Genomic DNA, 20,110 nt, shown 5'->3' with positions numbered 1-20,110 from the left:
GTTTTCTATGGGAATTGGCTGCTGCTCTGAACAGTTCCTGACATGGACAGAGGTGGCAGCAGAGAGCACTGTGTCAGACTGGAGAAAATACACCACTTCCTGCAGGACATACAGCAGCTGATAAGTACTGGAACATTCTATATTTTATTATTATTATTAAATTATAAAATATATATATTATATTTTAATAGAAGTAAATTACAAATCTCTGGCACTTTCTGGCATCAGTAGATTTAAAAGAAAAAAAGTTTTGGTGAACCCTTTAATGGATTTCAATGTAATGTATGTCATGTAATGCCTACAGATTTAGCTACTATAGGTCTCAGCCTGTCCCCGAGGGGGGTTTACATTTGTCTACACTAAGCAGCTCCTTTAGCAGCAAATAGTACGCTGACAATAGTGTATATGTACATAGGCACACACCCCTGATCCAAAGTGTAAGAGGAAGTATATATCATGTCTCAATCAGACATAAGGTAAATCCATCCCCTCTGAAACAAGAATGTAAATGCAATGTGTCGTGAGCACTCAGCACCTACGCATTACAGCAGCAGAATACACAGAAGCAGACGCCATGCTAAAATACATGCTTGACCTTGAGTATCCTTCAGGCTATTTGCACACAGATGTCTTTTCATCCATCACTGCTGTTTCTATACTGGTCTGTCAATAAAAAGGCAGCAATGGTGAATGAAAAGGATGTTTATACCTCATGTCACTAATGGAAAATGCAGGTACCTTAATACTACATGTTCATACCAAGAGACAATCTTCATACTGGACCAGTGTTTCCAAGTCGTACTGAGGACAGCTCATATGGGCGTAACTGGTGTACAACACCAAGACAACTCAGAATGGTATTCATAGAAATAGTCAATCATATACCTATTCTTAAGCTTTTGAACATGAATATTTATATATCCTTGGTTTGAATCCATCTACAGAGTTTGTATGTTCACCCCATAAGCTTTCCCCAGGCTTCAGAAATATACAGTAGCCTAAATAGCTTCATTTTATACTGGCTCAATGGAACATGCATGTCGGTATATTGCCCCATGATCTGCAGACAAATTCTAATGGTAATGAATGGCCAAACACTTGTGCAACCCTTACTTAGAAGCCGGACTTCCGACTCTCCCCCAGTGAATGATGTCGGGGACCAGAAGAATTGGCCATGTTATATTTGAACATCCAAACCTTTTCTTCTCTCAAAATCCATTTCTTTCCTCCCCTCTGTGAACACAAGCACGCTCAACCCAAGTGCACATCAGGAGAAATAGCTGTCAGCCATATAACTGCGCAGTGAAATCTTTGGACAGGTACAATACAGTTTGAGACTCACGTCCGTCCAAACCTGGACATCTCTGTATTTGAAGAAGTCCTAAGACTGCCTGGAAAACATGGATACAGCTATAGGAGATAGATAGATAGATAGATAGATAGATAGATAGATAGATAGATAGATAGTAGGGATGGTCCGAACCTGCCGAGGTTCAGGTTCGTACGAACCTGAACTCTTGGCAATGACTACTGCTGTCTGTCCGCTCCGTGGAGAGGGTGGATACAGCCGGAGGACCGCCTGGAAAACTGGGATACAGCCATAGCCATCCCTAATAGATAGATAGATCTATTATTAGTACAGGAGGAACATTTCAATGTTTTGGGGGGATATTTACATGTTATAATAACACATTTCCCCTTTAAAAAAAAAAAAAAAAAAATAGTATAATGTATACTGAAAACAATGAAGAAAATCCACACCTAGTCTAACACCAGCGGCAAAGTCTCAAGGAAATTTGGTTCGCATGTTAATACTTTTATTAGTCTACATTAGTGCAGGACCTTTTGGGCTGTAACTTGTACCAGACGTTGTGATGTGATCTGATGGCTTCCATAAGGGAATACACATTAGAAACATAGCCTGTGGGGAAAGCTCTATGTAGTGGAAGGCATCATTAGCATAGTCACAGCAGAGGCCATACAATTAGCACATCCCTCGTATTAGCAGTCCTCTCGTATAGTAAACACAGTCTGACACTTCTCTTTACAGCCTGAAGGAAATGCGCCCAAGGGTAAATGCAATATAAATGGCTGCAGGATCTGACCCTTAGAAACTGAATATACTAATGCTACTCAGGGGAAATGGACACATATCCACACCCTAGTGCACTTGTACAATGTCAAATTATTCACCATCACTTTGAAGTTCAACATGAACGTAAACCAGAGATTTATCTTTCTTCCACCAGGATCAAGTCATCCATGGAATGGAGCATAGAAATAGTTCTGCGACACATCTGTCCGTATAACAAAATAAATATCTGGCTTATGGGGAATGAATGTTTATTTCCCTCTGGAAATGCCTGCCCCAGAGCCATCTATCAAAGTGTCTGGCTACAAAGCATGGAATCACAGGCTCAACCCCTGTGGCCATATATTATGCTAGAAAAGGATGAGGGGTTAATTTATAGAGAAGTTCATGTTCAGTCTCCCAACCTGGAATCTCCATGAAGCAGTGGATATCAGCTCACGTACAGACTTTCCTCAATACCCAATAAAAGTCAGTTCATAGGGAAAACACCACCAAACTCCAACAATAGGGATCCAGGCGCAGGTCCGACTAATGGTGACCAGATGAATAATGTAAAACTATAAAACTTTATTAAAAAGATCCAACGCGTTTCGGAACCGTACCGGTTCCTTTTTCAAGAGTCATATAACCCAGTTCATAGGGAAGGGACAGGACTCCAACATGCTGGCTAGCTTCACTCCCTATATTCATCTGTAGTACCACAAACTGCAAAAGTATAACACACCCGCAGCAGAAATCCAAGATATGGATAGCCACTAGACTTGATCAAGCTATAAAGCAATATAACAGGGTTGCCATTGAGAAGTATGGAATATCCCCTAGCTTTACCAGATTCAGATTAAAAAATATTCCGTACACTTAACAAGACTCTTTTCTCTAAATAGTATACTCTATAAGAGAAATACACTTGTACTTATAAAATTGCATAAAAGATAAAAGCGGAGTACTGAAATCCTGCCTTATTCAGGAGGTTCAGGCTGACTTTCTATGGAGGCTAATGTAATTCACCCAAGACTACACTATTTGTTTCAAAAGCCTGCGAAACAGAATGGAAACAAAAATACACTATCTGGTTACTGGCTCCCAGCGAGCGCGCATACTAAACCAGTCTTCAGGGAACACATAATTAAGAGATCACAAACCGGAGTCCCAAGGCTGACCGGCAACCTCACCCACGTGACAGCGAGCCGGAGGTAAAGAAAACAGGCTTTATGCAATGATCACAATGACATTACATATGGACTGGGCTATGGATTCACAGGAAAATAAATAAAAAGGATCTTCATTTTTGAGGTTCATGAACCAAGGGATCTGGATGAATATGTATATATTAGACCAGCTGAGTCCCACATCATCATAGTTGTAGGCAAGTAGTAGTAAAGAAAAAAAAAGTCAGACATGAAGAAATATCCCTGGGCTAAAAACCTGGAAATAAAAGAAACTGCATGAGTTGAGGATGTGGAATCCAGCTAAAAGGAATCTATCATCATAAAAAGTCTGATACAAAGTGTGTAGAAGTGCTTAGATGACTAGCGCTGACAGACTACATACATACATACATACATACATACATACTAGGCTGATATTTTTGGACCCAATCATTTTTAGCAAGGTTCACATCCCTTCTCCATAGAAACTGGGGTGCATGGTCAATCAGGTGAACGAGACAAAAAAGTGATCGGGTGACTTGTCACCAGGTTATAAAATATACATGGCCCATACCCAGAAAACCCATGAGGCAAGAACTGCTTGCAGGAGGCGAGTGAGAACAGCATGCATATTTGTACTCATGCCCCTTCATTCTAGCTACTGGTGGGGTCTCTTCATCCAGACACTTATTTGTCACTTATTTTCCGCACATTCACACATAGTAGGGAGGCATTAGTTTATCTTGTAACTTTCATCAAGATCCAAGTAATAGCAAGTATGACATTGATAGAAAGTGAGGCGTGCCAGCTGAACAACCAGCTAATATTGAATGTCTACAGCCCCAGAGATCTGCTGACAAATTGCAGGACCACTAGCCTACAGACCCTCGCCTCACTACACACACAAAAGTTACAGAGTGAAACATAAAATTCAAACTAAATTTAATATGAGAAAAGTAGTTATAAAACACAACATACTTTTGCCAATCTTATAGGGAACCTGTCACGCCGGGCAGCCCCCCCCCCACGAACCCACCTCCCCCCTGGACAGGGCCCCGCATTCATATCTGCTCCTGCGTGTAACGGACCGGCACCGGAAGCGGGACACGCAGGAGTGGATATGTATGCGGGGCCCTGTCCAGGGGTGGGTTCCCTTTAAAGAAATCCATTTCCATAGATCACATGATGCTGAAAATGAAGGTTATTTTCTTACCTTCCTCATTGCCATTTTTTGTTAAAATTTCCATTTAATTAATAGGAAATTGAGTGGGTTGGTGCCTTGGGGCCAGGACTACAGCCCTTAGTCCACCCACCCGCTGCCTCCTTATAAGTAGTCACCAGGCATTCTGCAGTGTTGAGAGCCAAAGTGATATCACTGCAGAGCACCACCTCAATATTCTTGAGTAGGGACGGGTAGGATCGGCCAGAGGGCTATACTCCCAATGCACCAAACCGGCTAATTTATATATGAGTAAACCTGATGATTTAAATTAAAAAGTTACACTGAGCATGAAGCTAAGAATATTACATTCGTTCTCAGCATCCCCATCCCTATGGAAACATAACGGCAACTTAGAGTTTTCTACTAGAGATAAGCGAACCTCCAGCATGCTCGGAATTGTCCAAACGCGCATGCAATTTTTTTGCAAGTTGTCTTTTTGCCATCTTTTGCTCTCTGCCAGTGTCGGACTGGGGTACCTTGGGCCCACCAGGGAATATTTTATCCTAGGGGCCCACCCTACATACACCAGATATACCCAGCGCCAAACCTTTCACATTACTATAGCGACTTTGCACAGTACTGTGTATGTGACCGGCAATGCTTGCTCACTGTTAGTAACTGGTTAGACACGCTATGCCAGGGATGCGGAACCTTCGTCCTTTTAGCTGTTGCAAAACTACAATTCCCAACATGCCTGGACAGCCGAAGGCTGTCTGGGCATGATGGGAGTTGTAGTTTTGCAACAGCTGGAAGGCCAAAGGTTCCCATCCCTGTTCTAGTGTATAGGAGCTGTCCAGGCATGATGGGAGTTGTAGTTTTGCAACTGCTGGAGGGTCAAATGTTCCCCATCCCTGTTCTAGTGTATAGGAGCTGTCCAGGCATGATGGGAGTTGTAGTTTTGCCACAGCTGGAAGGCCGAAGGTTCCCCATCCCTGTTCTAGTGTATAGGAGCTGTCCAGGCATGATGGGAGTTGTAGTTTTGCAATTGATGTAGGGTCGAAGGTTCCCCATCCCTGCTCTATGCAAACAGCAAAGCCTTCCACTTAAAGGAGAAGTCTGGCAAAAAAACAATTTCAAGTATTGTATTGCCCCCCAAAGGTTATACAAATCACCAATATACACTTATTACGGGAAATGCACATAAAGTGCTTTTTTCCCCTGCACTTACTACTGCATCAAGGCTTCACTGCCTGGATAACATGATGATGTCACGACCCGACTCCCAGTGCTGTGCGGGCTTAGGCTGCTGGAGAGGATGATGGCAGGGGGACACTGAGGGACACAGGGCACTGGAGGGACACTGAGCATCCCTCTGCCATCATCCTCTCCAGCAGCCATAGCCCGCACAGCTCTGGGAGTCGGGTCGTGACATCACCATGTTATCCAGGAAGTGAAGCCTTGATGCAGTAGTAAGTGCAGGGGAAAAAAGCACTTTATGTGCATTTCCCGTAATAAGTGTATATTGGTAATCTGTATAACTTTTGGGGGGCAATACAATACTTTAATAAAAATCTGCTAAACAGGGATGCAGACCTCCTGCTCAGGGCCCACCAATGGGTAGGGCCCACCGGAGGATTCCCCTGCTCCCCTGTGGGCCAGTCCGAGCCTGCTCTCTGCACTACCCCATTCATCTTCCCCCTCCCTCCTCCATAGACTTGTACAGGTCATAACCAGTAAACAAAAGTTGCTAAATTGATGAGTGAATAATAGTTAATAAAATAGTGTTGATAGTGAATAAAAGAGGGAAAAGAGAAGATGCTTGATAACAGAAGAAGGAAGTATTTTTGGCTGATATGATATATTATTTCTTACCTCTGTTTGATCTATGCAAGGTTTGCTGAAGCAGTGCCTATTTAGGACTGTATACACCAAAATAAAGCCTAACATTTAAAACTTAGAATTTAGAAAGTATATCTATTACAATTTATTTAATTATTTTAATGCCAATACAGATCTGAACTCTTGAATATCATAAGATAAGTGGAGAAAAACAGCATTTTTAGGCCTCTCAGTGTTGCTGGACGTCTTATTTTTATATGGAACATTTCTGTAATTTTGCTTTCTTAAACCTTAAGCTCAGGCTTCAAAAGTGACTAACTTCTCCGATGAAGTCCTGGAAAGTGACCACAGTGAAGACACAAGGCTTTCACTCGCCAAAGTGGGAGGCTCAGCTTTAATCATACAGGCAAAACATACATCTGTGAAGCTCAATTGCAAATCCTCTTCTTCCTAATAAGCTGTATATAGAAGCTCCGTGAAAGAGCTGAACCACATGCTATAAGGAAAACAGATCCCGTTTAATAAGCGGGAGGCTTGTGACATTCTGGAATAATCTCGGGGCAGGCAGGTCTTCAGTGGAATGCTTTTGGAAATAAAATGTTAACATCATGATAATTATATTTACACTTCCACCCATCCCTCTGAGATGGATGTTGGTACAAGGTCAATCTCTTCTAAAAAGAAGGTCACCACTTTGGTTAGCATATTTTTACAATTATACAGGGACGGTCTGAGACTCCTTTATTCTGTGTAATTTTCCGACCTAAATTATAATGACTGCATTCCACAGAACTCCCTAGGCGGCTGAATGAGGGGTGGTGCCCGAAAATCCTCACCGGTCGTGCCTCAAGTGCACACGGGACAAGCCATTACTATACAATATCAGGTAGGTCAAAAAAACATCAGTCAGGCGGTTATTTTACCTTCCTCCTTCTCTTACTTTGGTGACAGTCTTCAGCGCCATCATTATAAGGTGGAAGACACGGTTAATAGGAAATAACTCCATATTAATTTGCCTATGACCATCTAATGTGTATGGGGACCTTCTGACTCTCCCCGAAGGAAGCTGTTGCATGAGGAGTCTGGCAGCAACGGGATTCCACTCTTTCTCCATTCATTACACATGCTAATCCTAGCATGCACGTGTATAGAAGGGAGGAACTGGTAGAGATACCTGTAAGCTGAATGATCAATTGGCCACTATATTTTTCCAGCTAGTTTTCTTCCTGAGGAACAAAGTTGAAATTCCAGATGCTGATTCCTTTTCTCACCAACATGTTCCATTGACGGAAGCCCCTATGCACCCCCAATCAGCCAGACTTTATACTGTGTGTCATCTACATGCAAACTCCTGCTGCCTGTGTCCAACAGGAGCTATGGCGCAGTGTGGCTGCCCTTTTACTATTTCCATTGAGTAACAATGTTCACTTGAGTGCATCTACAAGGCTGAGACAACCCAAACAACAGATGTACTGTGCCAGGGTATGGCAGCTGAGAATTCTACCATTTGGCTACAGGCAACTGTTGATCCTGACCGTGGATCTCAGGCCTAAAAGTAATTTTAGCACGGAATGAACTGGAAGATGCTACAATCAGATCAAGTTAAAAAAAAATCTACATCACCATATAGGTTTATAATGCTTTTTGGCAGAAAGTATCATTAGATGACTAACTGAGCTGGATTCCAGAAGAACCATCATCTTATGAGCTTTAAGAGGACCTGTGGTCAACATGTCATATGTAGCCTTGTGTGCCCTGAATACATAGCTGTTTTTATTTTATTGCTATGTCCCCTGCCCTACCATTCCTGTAACTATATGCACTTTACCTGAATGGTCAGCCATAAGATAGGGGATATCCAGCTGCTTAGTGTCGTTCTTACCACTGAGATCCCCACATGCTTGCAGCTTCTTTTATTCTATATGGGACTTTTGAACATTGATAAGAGTGAATATGTGCTGTGGCTCCATTCTCGTGATCAGTCGGGGTCTCAGCTAGTTATAACTAGAGATGAGCAAACTTGCAGTACAATCATCCCAATCTCATTACTGTAAAAGACAGATATAGGGCTAGGAGACCTATGGCTGTATTGAGGTTTTCCAAGCAGCCCTAGGCCTGCATCTATCTTTTATGGTGAGAGGGATTCAACAGCAGAGTGGTCGGGTTCAGATGAACCTACAGTAAGTTCACTCATCTCTAGTCATAACTTATCCTGTGAATAGGGCATAACCTTTATTCTTGGGATAACCCCTTTAACATGCAATGTTTAGTAAAATAAAACTTGGCCCCTAAATTCTTATTTCATGTCTACATGCTAATGGGGGGGGCTCTACCCAGTAAATAATTGTAAGTACTTCTGGCAGAACTTGTCTGTGGGGCTGTATCTATGGCTTCCATCATTACACAATCATTTTTGCGAGACGATTTCCTTATTTATAATCACGCAGCTTACAATAGGACAGCTGGGCTTCTATATCCCTTCCTTCAGGGACAAACAGCAGCTTATGTTACTAATTCAATATAAAGTGATCCCATATGAATAGTGAGGACACCACACCCAGAATCACATGCACACACAATTAAAGGGGATGTCCAGGCAGACTCTGCCAGCCGACCTGACATTGGGCATGGAGAGACAACTGTACGATAAGCAGTCAGCTGAGGTAGCTATCCAATAAGTATTGCCATTCAGTATTATATTTATTACCAATGGATCCTGCGGACATTGTTAATCACAGTTTTAGTTCTCATCAATACTTCCCTTTCTAATGGTGTCAGGCCATCAATTCAGATCATCAGACCTGTGTGGTTAGTCCAGTACTTGCTTCCTGAATACAGACCTGCACATGACATACAGAGCAGGGCTCCAGTAGAACACAGTCAGAACATTTAGGTCATTGACCATTCCCTTGTATAAACTGCATGAGCAGCATCAACATCAACCAGCATACTCCAACAGCAAATACAGATTGCTCTAAAGTCTTCATACACTCTAGTAGTTTAAAGGGGTTATCCAGCACTACAAGAACATGGCCACTTTCCCCCTACTGTTGTCTCCAGTCTCCTATTCTATTGAAGTAAATGGAGCTTAATTGCAAATCGCACCTGAACTGGAGACAACAGTAGGGGGAAAAGTGACCGTGTTTTTGTAGCGCTGGATAACCCCTTTAATGTTTCCAAGTACTGTCATCACTTCAATGTGTATAAGACCTATGGAATTAAACTGTTTCTTCATATTCAGTCATAGGAGTATGTGAAATGTGCATTAAAATAGACAAGATCCTCAAAGATCACACAAAACAACGCATTATAACTTTCCGTAAGTACCAAAGGTGTGTATACAGACAAACAGCTGTTCAGTATTGGACAATGTAATGGGATACAACTCATTACAAGGAACTTGTTATGCAAATCCTTTGATGGATATTACATTACAACAGAGCGACCAGAAAAAAAAACATGTCTCCAGCTCTCATTACTCAACCTGTATGAGGAATATGGAGGCCAGGAGAATAGTAAAACAAACCATAAACCCAATAGTCAACTGGATACTGCAGTCTGACGTATTGGGTTGTCTTCTATCCCCTTCTATGTACACACAACATAGAGCCATGTAAAAGTCAAATTAGCTCCTCAAGTCATGTGCACCCTTGTCATATCTAGAGATGAGTGAATCATTCGGACTTTTGGTCTGAAAGCAGTTCGCTCTATCAGCATGCCTGTGATTCCGGCCGCATAGTCCGGGCATATTCTCGGGATCGCAACTATGCGGCCGGGATCACAGGCATGACAATAGAGTGCAGATGCCGCTCATCACTAGTCATATCTATGAGTAATGTCCATTCCTGGTGGGAAGTCTTTATAGTTAACCATGGCACTGCTGTAAAATACAATTCTCCCTGTCAAAATAAATGAATAAATAAAGAAATAACCAGGCTGTGATATGCATGGTGCAGGCACAGCTATCCAGCCCAAAGTATAGCTAACATGCTGAAAAATCTGCTTTTTACTATAAAGATAAGGGGAGGATGGTGATTCCGCTGCATTGTCAACATCACCGATAAAGAATGGACAAAGTATAATAGATTGTCGGAGTCAATGAGATACTCCAGAACTTCTATAAGAACAAGCGTGGAGTGAGGCATCAGCAGCAAGCGTCCACCCCTGCCTCCAATCCTGTACAGGGGGTGTAACTGCGAGGTGTCTCACCGATTAATAGCTTCAGTTCTAGAACAGGCATCGATTCTTAGGCTGTGAGAAACACTTCTCTGAGAATCCACTTCCACTTGGCAATATGATGTGGTTACACTGAATAGATCCAGTGTTGCATCACTTGAAGGCAGGAAGGCGGCTAGAGATGCAGGTCAATGCAGCGATCCACAGACAATGTCAAGAATGAGAATTATTCTTTACATAGTGCCAGAATATAGCACAGCAAAGTACATTTTACAGAGTATGTAATGCACGGATGTCTACACCTACTTAAAAATCTATTTACCTTATTTTAAGTACATTTTCGGAGACAATGGTTATATAGAGTTAGCATATCAGTGTGCCGGATAAGAGACAACAATGCTATGAATACACATATGGAGATAAGACTCATATCCATAAGAAGCTTCTTGCAAACAGTATATGGAAATACAAGCGGCTGAAAGCAAAAGTGTTAGGCTCCAGCTGTGGGCAAGCTTATTCACCAACAACCTTCCCCATAAGGCTATGTGCACATAGACTTTTTGCTTTTCTTTTTTGTAATACTTTTTTATTTTTGCTTTTGGGCTCTTTATTTCTAGACTGTTTAAACTTTTTTTAGACATTTTGACAGGCTTTTTTTTTTTTTGCACAGGAAACTTTTTTGCTACGGGGTTGAGTTTAGATCCCAATTATATCCCACACAGGGCATATATAGGCATGTCTTGGCACTTAAACTGAATGGGAACTAAGATGTTTCAATGGTTAGAAAAGGCCAAATTTTGGACACTGATGTAGAAAGGACATTTCCAAACCTCTAAAAAAGCCTACTGCTCATTGCATAATATTATATACCCTAATATGTAGAAGCAGAATAACTGTGATCACTCTGTAAACTGATATATATATACATACATCAACACAAACACACATACCTTTGTCCCTAACCAACCCCTGACGTCTGGCCGCAGCCACCCATGGATACACGTCCAGTTGTCACACACAGATCTGTCACCGGTCGCCAACAAGGCGCTGTACACAAGAGTCTAAATACAATTTTAGCTCTGAACAAATGAGGGAACAGTTTGTTTACCGGCTTTGCTGTTACATTAATCATTCCTCCCCAATGAATACGCACAATGCCATTCAGTGCTATAGAAAGCCTGAGACTGACACCAGCTCCGAGTGGGAAATCCAGTGTACACACCATGTAACAACTGAGAGATAAGGGAAACCACATTAACCCATACAGTACTGGAGCTCTAGCTACCCAGTAATGTCATCCTGCCAGAGAAGCTCAGTAGCTGGGGATAGCTATCTCTTGGCTCAGACACATTTACTGCTTTGCACAGCAGGATGACATCAGTCCGTCTTCCCTATTATAAACAGGGTGTCTTATTGTTACTGGGATCTAAAGAACCCTTAATTAAAAGTTAAGGGACCCCTGCTTGGTAGCACTTCCCTATGCGGATATACATGTCTTAGGGTACTATTACACCAAGCAATTTTCCGACGACTAACGATTAACGATAAACGATCTTAAACGACCGCTAAGGCAAACGACCCGAAATCGTTCGCCCAAGTACACGAAACGATGATCGTTATTTATGATCGTTCTTGCGGTTGTTTAGTCGTCGCTATTGCGTACATTTCAGCTGTGAATTCTTATTCCACCGAACGATGTGCGAACGATGTGCGAACGATGTGCGAACGATGAGCGAACGATCAAACGATAAAAATAGGTCCGGATCCTATTAAACGATCAACGATTTCTCGTTGGTCGTTTAAACGTTGCCTGCTATGAGACGAAATGATTATCGTTCAAATCCGAACGATTTAACGATTTTTCGAACGATAATCGTTCCGTGTACAAGGCTTGTATCTCCTGCTATAATGTATAAGACAAACAGCAACCTATGCTAAATGCAAGCAGGCAGCCATGGGCAGAGCAGGTACCCTGTGCAATCCAGGGTACAGTGCCAGGAACCAAGGTGTGAAAAACAAATGGAGATTCCCAAGTGTGGATTTTCACAACAGCAGAGAAGGAAAAAAGGTGCTGGAACAATTACAATAGGGCTGTGAACAGTCTACAGACAGTACCTGCAGAGTGCAATGAAAGAAAACCTCCAGCAGGGAGACACTGGGGTATCAAAGTGCCCCCCCTGGGGTTTATATGTGTCTATATGCCATCACCACTGGCCAATAACTTCATAGACCCCAACAGGGTCTGGGAGCAGAGTGATTCAATAGTAAGATTGAGCCTAAATGAAAAACAACTTCATACCGATGGCATTCAGAATCAATACTACTATATCTAATGGGAAAAAAACAGTATTAGCAAATCTTCCTGGTCTCCTTTCCTCTAAGCGCCTGCATACCACAAGTGGATGGCAGCCAGCTATCCCAGCAATATACAGGGGGCAGGAACTGTGGTGGAGCACTATAAGAAATATGCCAGCACTGTGGTCTCCGCAAGAACATGGAGATCCAGCGTGGTCACTGGTGGCTGGGCCTGTTGCTAAGCAACTTCCCAAACTCATCCCGGACCTGGCCTTCACTTGTGTGCAATATCCAATGAAAAGTTTGAATGAAGAAACTTTTTGGGGAAAAGAGTTCCCCTTTAAGACTGCAGTTAAATAAGTTTTATAGGAATGTTACCAATTTGACCCCAACATACACATTGGCTGCGTCACCATCTATCCTTACAGGATGCCACTTTACAGTTATACCATTCTGCCACAGATGTATGGCATCCACATAACCCATGCTTCCATATGTGCATGCACCTAAGGCCGCTTCCAGACACTCCAAGTACAGGTACCAGCAGATCGCACATGGTGCTCCATAGAAGTACACTACACTACATGCTACACACACCATAGAAGCACACTACACTACATGCTACACACACCATAGAAGCACACTACACTACATGCTACACACACCAAAGAAGCACAGTACACTACATGCTACACGCACCATAGAAGCACACTACACTACATGCTACACGCACCATAGAAGCAAACTACACTACATGCTACACGCGCCATAGAAGCACACTACACTACATGCTACACGCACCATAGAAGCACACTACACTACATGCTACACGCTTCATAGAAGCAAACTACACTACATGCTACACGCGCCATAGAAGCACACTACACTACATGCTACACGCACCATAGAAGCACACTACACTACATGCTACACGCACCATAGAAGCACACTACACTACATGCTACACGCACCATAGAAGCACACTACATGCTACACGCACCATAGAAGCACACTACACTACATGCACCATAGAAGCACACTACACTACACGCACCATAGAAGCACACTACACTACACGCACCATAGAAGCACACTACACTACACGCACCATAGAAGCACACTACACTACACGCACCATAGAAGCACACTACACTACACGCACCATAGAAGCACACTACACTACACTACACTACACGCACCATAGAAGCACACTACACTACACGCACCATAGAAGCACACTACACTACACTACACGCACCATAGAAGCACACTACACTACATGCTACACCTCCTCCTGGCTGTGATAGGTTGTAGAAGCTCAGGGTGCTGTGTCTGTCTGATGATGGGCTCACACAGCACCAGGGCTCTATGCCATCTGTATACATAAGGGCACTGGCCGAAAGGTACAGCAGTATATACTATGGTATACAGCAAGCCCATAGATTTCATGGAACCAAACCTTATCCACTAGGGCAGGGGTAGGGAACCTTGGCTCTCCAGCTGTAGCAAAACTACAACTCCCATCATGCTTTAGCTGTCCAGACATAATGGGAGTTGTAGTTTTGCAGCAGCTGGAGGGCCAGGCTTCCCTACCCCAGTACTAGGGACCATGTTCAGTCCTTGTCCTAGCAAACAAACCTCCCCTGACCCCACTATAGGGCACTGCTAGGGGTCAGTGTCTTTCCCCATCCAGTACCCTGTGTCTCCCCGGCTGTATGATGATGAGGGTTGTAGTACAGCACTAGCTGGGGGGCCACAGGTGGGGGCCCCTGCAGTAAGCTTATACCCCATCTCTGAGCAGCAATGTGATACACATGCCCGGACCCCCCATTACTCACCCAGCGCAGTGATGATGAAGCCCCTCGGGGGTCTCAGTGCCCTCCTGACCCAGGCGTCCCTCAGCACCTCCAGGCTGGCACTCTGGCCCTGGACCAGCAGCACCCAGCTCTCCAGCCAGCCCTGGAAGGCGACCTCGGCCACAGCCCGCACCAGCCTCCTGTTCCAGAAGCACCTCGCATTAGCAGCCTGGAAGTCCTGGAATACTTGGCTGCCCTTCTCCTCCGCCCCGGAGCCGTCCAGTCTACACAGGACCAGGGCGAGCGAGGAAGGGGCCAGCTGCACCGCCCTGTCCCGGGACATCCTGAGCTCCGGGCACCGCGCACATACACGGCTCTCATCAATTACACTCCGCTGCCCGGGTTACTGCCACCACACTGCGGGGCGGGGCCCCCGGGCGCCACTCACCTCAGACTCAGCCAATCAGAAGTGTCGGTGATCGGGGGGCGGGGCGCTGCTGTGCACCTTGGTGTGTGTTGAGGTGTTTGCGGGAGAGGGATGGCAAAAATGTGCGGGAGAGGGATGGCAGCGATGTGCGGGAGAGGGATGGCAGCAATGTGCGGGAGAGGGATGGCAGCGCTGTGCGGGAGAGGGATGGCAGCAATGTGCAGCAGAAAGGGATGGCAGCGATGTGCAGCAGAGAGGGATGGCAGCGCTGTGCGGGAGAGGGATGGCAGCAATGTGCGGGAGAGGAATGGCAGCGCTGTGCGGGAGAGGGATGGCAGCAATGTGCGGGAGAGGGATGGCAGCGATGTGCGGGAGAGGGATGGCAGCGATGTGCTGGAGAGGGATGGCAGCAATGTGCGGGAGAGGGATGGCAGCGATGTGCGGGAGAGGGATGGCAGCAATGTGCGGGAGAGGGATGGCAGCGCTGTGCGGGAGAGGGATGGCAGCGCTGTGCGGGAGAGGGATGGCAGCAATGTGCGGGAGAGGGATGGCAGCGATGTGCGGGAGAGGGATGGCAGCGATGTGCGGGAGAGGGATGGCAGCAATGTGCTGGAGAGGGATGGCAGCGATGTGCGGGAGAGAGGGATGGCAGCGATGTGCGGGAGAGGGATGGCAGCGATGTGCGGGAGAGGGATGGCAGCGATGTGCGGGAGAGGAATGGCAGCGATGTGCGGGAGAGGGATGGCAGCGATGTGCGGGAGAGGGATGGCAGCGATGTGCGGGAGAGGGATGGCAGCGATGTGCGGGAGAGAGGGATGGCAGCGCTGTGCGGGAGAGGGATGGCAGCGATGTGCGGGAGAGGGATGGCAGCGATGTGCGGGAGAGGGATGGCAGCGATGTGCGGGAGAGGGATGGCAGCAATGTGCGGGAGAGGGATGGCAGCGATGTGCGGGAGAGGGATGGCAGCGCTGTGCGGGAGAGGGATGGCAGCAATGTGCGGGAGAGAGGGATGGCAGCAATGTGCGGGAGAGGGATGGCAGCGCTGTGCGGGAGAGAGGGATGGCAGCAATGTGCGGGAGAGAGGGATGGCAGCAATGTGCGGGAGAGAGGGATGGCAGCAATGTGCGGGAGAGGGATGGCAGCGCTGTGCGGGAGAGGGATGGCAGCGATGTGCGGGAGAGGGATGGCAGCGATGTGCGGGAGAGGGATGGCAGTGCTGTGCGGGAGAGGGATGGCAGCAATGTGCGGGAGAGGGATGGCAGCGCTGTGCGGGAGAGAGGGATGGCAGCAATGTGCGGGAGAGAGGGATGGCAGCAATGTGCGGGAGAGGGATGGCAGCAATGTGCGGGAGAGGGATGGCAGCGCTGTGCAGCAGAGAGGGATGGCAGCAATGTGCGGGAGAGGGATGGCAGCAATGTGCGGGAGAGAGGGATGGCAGCAATGTGCGGGAGAGAGGGATGGCAGCAATGTGCGGGAGAGAGGGATGGCAGCGCTGTGCGGGAGAGGGATGGCAGCAATGTGCGGGAGAGAGGGATGGCAGCAATGTGCGGGAGAGGGATGGCAGCAATGTGCGGTAGAGAGGGATGGCAGCAATGTGCGGGAGAGGGATGGCAGCGCCGTGCGGGAGAGGGATGGCAGCAATGTGCGGGAGAGGGATGGCAGCAATGTGCGGGAGAGGGATGGCAGCAATGTGCGGGAGAGGGATTGCAGCAATGTGCGGGAGAGGGATGGCAGCGCCGTGCGGGAGAGAGGGATGGCAGCAATGTGCGGGAGAGGGATGGCAGCGCTGTGCGGGAGAGAGGGATGGCAGCAATGTGCGGGAGAGGGATGGCAGCAATGTGCGGGAGAGGGATGGCAGCAATGTGCGGGAGAGGGATGGCAGCAATGTGCGGGAGAGAGGGATGGCAGCAATGTGCGGGAGAGGGATGGCAGCAATGTGCAGGAGGGGGATGGCAGCAATGTGCGGGAGAGGGATGGCAGTGCTGTGCGGGAGAGGGATGGCAGCAATGTGCGGGAGAGGGATGGCAGCACTGTGCGGGAGAGGGATGGCAGCAATGTGCGGGAGAGGGATGGCAGCGATGTGCGGGAGAGGGATGGCAGCAATGTGCGGGAGAGGGATGGCAGCGATGTGCAGCAGAGAGGGATGGCAGCGCTGTGCGGGAGAGGGATGGCAGCAATGTGCGGGAGAGGGATGGCAGTGCTGTGCGGGAGAGGGATGGCAGCAATGTGCGGGAGAGGAATGGCAGCGCTGTGCGGGAGAGGGATGGCAGCAATGTGCGGGAGAGGGATGGCAGCGATGTGCGGGAGAGGGATGGCAGCGATGTGCTGGAGAGGGATGGCAGCAATGTGCGGGAGAGGGATGGCAGCGATGTGCGGGAGAGGGATGGCAGCAATGTGCGGGAGAGGGATGGCAGCGCTGTGCGGGAGAGGGATGGCAGCGCTGTGCGGGAGAGGGATGGCAGCAATGTGCGGGAGAGGGATGGCAGCGATGTGCGGGAGAGGGATGGCAGCGATGTGCGGGAGAGGGATGGCAGCAATGTGCTGGAGAGGGATGGCAGCGATGTGCGGGAGAGAGGGATGGCAGCGATGTGCGGGAGAGGGATGGCAGCGATGTGCGGGAGAGGGATGGCAGCGATGTGCGGGAGAGGAATGGCAGCGATGTGCGGGAGAGGGATGGCAGCGATGTGCGGGAGAGGGATGGCAGCGATGTGCGGGAGAGGGATGGCAGCGATGTGCGGGAGAGAGGGATGGCAGCGCTGTGCGGGAGAGGGATGGCAGCGATGTGCGGGAGAGGGATGGCAGCGATGTGCGGGAGAGGGATGGCAGCGATGTGCGGGAGAGGGATGGCAGCGATGTGCGGGAGAGGGATGGCAGCGATGTGCGGGAGAGGGATGGCAGCGCTGTGCGGGAGAGGGATGGCAGCAATGTGCGGGAGAGAGGGATGGCAGCAATGTGCGGGAGAGGGATGGCAGCGCTGTGCGGGAGAGAGGGATGGCAGCAATGTGCGGGAGAGAGGGATGGCAGCAATGTGCGGGAGAGAGGGATGGCAGCAATGTGCGGGAGAGGGATGGCAGCGCTGTGCGGGAGAGGGATGGCAGCGATGTGCGGGAGAGGGATGGCAGCGATGTGCGGGAGAGGGATGGCAGTGCTGTGCGGGAGAGGGATGGCAGCAATGTGCGGGAGAGGGATGGCAGCGCTGTGCGGGAGAGAGGGATGGCAGCAATGTGCGGGAGAGAGGGATGGCAGCAATGTGCGGGAGAGGGATGGCAGCAATGTGCGGGAGAGGGATGGCAGCGCTGTGCAGCAGAGAGGGATGGCAGCAATGTGCGGGAGAGGGATGGCAGCAATGTGCGGGAGAGAGGGATGGCAGCAATGTGCGGGAGAGAGGGATGGCAGCAATGTGCGGGAGAGAGGGATGGCAGCGCTGTGCGGGAGAGGGATGGCAGCAATGTGCGGGAGAGAGGGATGGCAGCAATGTGCGGGAGAGGGATGGCAGCAATGTGCGGTAGAGAGGGATGGCAGCGATGTGCGGGAGAGAGGGATGGCAGCGCCGTGCGGGAGAGGGATGGCAGCAATGTGCGGGAGAGGGATGGCAGCAATGTGCGGGAGAGGGATGGCAGCAATGTGCGGGAGAGGAATGGCAGCGATGTGCGGGAGAGGGATGGCAGCGATGTGCGGGAGAGGGATGGCAGCGATGTGCGGGAGAGGGATGGCAGCGATGTGCGGGAGAGAGGGATGGCAGCGCTGTGCGGGAGAGGGATGGCAGCGATGTGCGGGAGAGGGATGGCAGCGATGTGCGGGAGAGGGATGGCAGCGATGTGCGGGAGAGGGATGGCAGCAATGTGCGGGAGAGGGATGGCAGCGATGTGCGGGAGAGGGATGGCAGCGCTGTGCGGGAGAGGGATGGCAGCAATGTGCGGGAGAGAGGGATGGCAGCAATGTGCGGGAGAGGGATGGCAGCGCTGTGCGGGAGAGAGGGATGGCAGCAATGTGCGGGAGAGAGGGATGGCAGCAATGTGCGGGAGAGAGGGATGGCAGCAATGTGCGGGAGAGGGATGGCAGCGCTGTGCGGGAGAGGGATGGCAGCGATGTGCGGGAGAGGGATGGCAGCGATGTGCGGGAGAGGGATGGCAGCGCTGTGCGGGAGAGGGATGGCAGCAATGTGCGGGAGAGGGATGGCAGCGCTGTGCGGGAGAGAGGGATGGCAGCAATGTGCGGGAGAGAGGGATGGCAGCAATGTGCGGGAGAGGGATGGCAGCAATGTGCGGGAGAGGGATGGCAGCGCTGTGCAGCAGAGAGGGATGGCAGCAATGTGCGGGAGAGGGATGGCAGCAATGTGCGGGAGAGAGGGATGGCAGCAATGTGCGGGAGAGAGGGATGGCAGCAATGTGCGGGAGAGAGGGATGGCAGCGCTGTGCGGGAGAGGGATGGCAGCAATGTGCGGGAGAGAGGGATGGCAGCAATGTGCGGGAGAGGGATGGCAGCAATGTGCGGTAGAGAGGGATGGCAGCAATGTGCGGGAGAGGGATGGCAGCGCCGTGCGGGAGAGGGATGGCAGCAATGTGCGGGAGAGGGATGGCAGCAATGTGCGGGAGAGGGATGGCAGCAATGTGCGGGAGAGGGATTGCAGCAATGTGCGGGAGAGGGATGGCAGCGCCGTGCGGGAGAGAGGGATGGCAGCAATGTGCGGGAGAGGGATGGCAGCGCTGTGCGGGAGAGAGGGATGGCAGCAATGTGCGGGAGAGGGATGGCAGCAATGTGCGGGAGAGGGATGGCAGCAATGTGCGGGAGAGGGATGGCAGCAATGTGCGGGAGAGAGGGATGGCAGCAATGTGCGGGAGAGGGATGGCAGCAATGTGCGGGAGGGGGATGGCAGCAATGTGCGGGAGAGGGATGGCAGTGCTGTGCGGGAGAGGGATGGCAGCAATGTGCGGGAGAGGGATGGCAGCACTGTGCGGGAGAGGGATGGCAGCAATGTGCGGGAGAGGGATGGCAGCGATGTGCGGGAGAGGGATGGCAGCAATGTGCGGGAGGGGGATGGCAGCAATGTGCGGGAGAGGGATGGCAGTGCTGTGCGGGAGAGGGATGGCAGCAATGTGCGGGAGAGGGATGGCAGCACTGTGCGGGAGAGAGGGATGGCAGCAATGTGCGGGAGAGGGATGGCAGCAATGTGCG

The 20,110-nt window shown here is 49.0% G+C and overlaps 1 protein-coding gene across 2 annotated transcripts in view; it reads right to left on the bottom strand.

Annotated features, from left to right (window-relative positions):
• Positions 1 to 15,032, bottom strand: part of STOX1 (storkhead box 1) — a 36,188-nt gene extending 21,156 nt beyond the window's left edge. The window contains exon 1 of one of the 2 annotated variants that reach the window (XM_069979116.1): positions 14,957 to 15,032. Coding sequence is in view for 1 of the 2 variants with exons in the window: in XM_069979115.1 (XP_069835216.1) it covers positions 14,551 to 14,851 (301 nt within the window). In the remaining variant the exon portion in view is untranslated. Of the gene's footprint in view, positions 1 to 14,550; positions 14,912 to 14,956 lie in introns of those variants that run through there. The other variant, XM_069979115.1, reaches the window with a different exon arrangement.
• Positions 15,033 to 20,110: the final 5,078 nt, after the last annotated feature.

This window comes from Dendropsophus ebraccatus, chromosome 8 (genome assembly GCF_027789765.1).
Source record: "Dendropsophus ebraccatus isolate aDenEbr1 chromosome 8, aDenEbr1.pat, whole genome shotgun sequence".
Lineage (NCBI taxonomy): Eukaryota > Metazoa > Chordata > Amphibia > Anura > Hylidae > Dendropsophus > Dendropsophus ebraccatus.
This window is presented reverse-complemented; position numbering and strand designations above follow the sequence as displayed.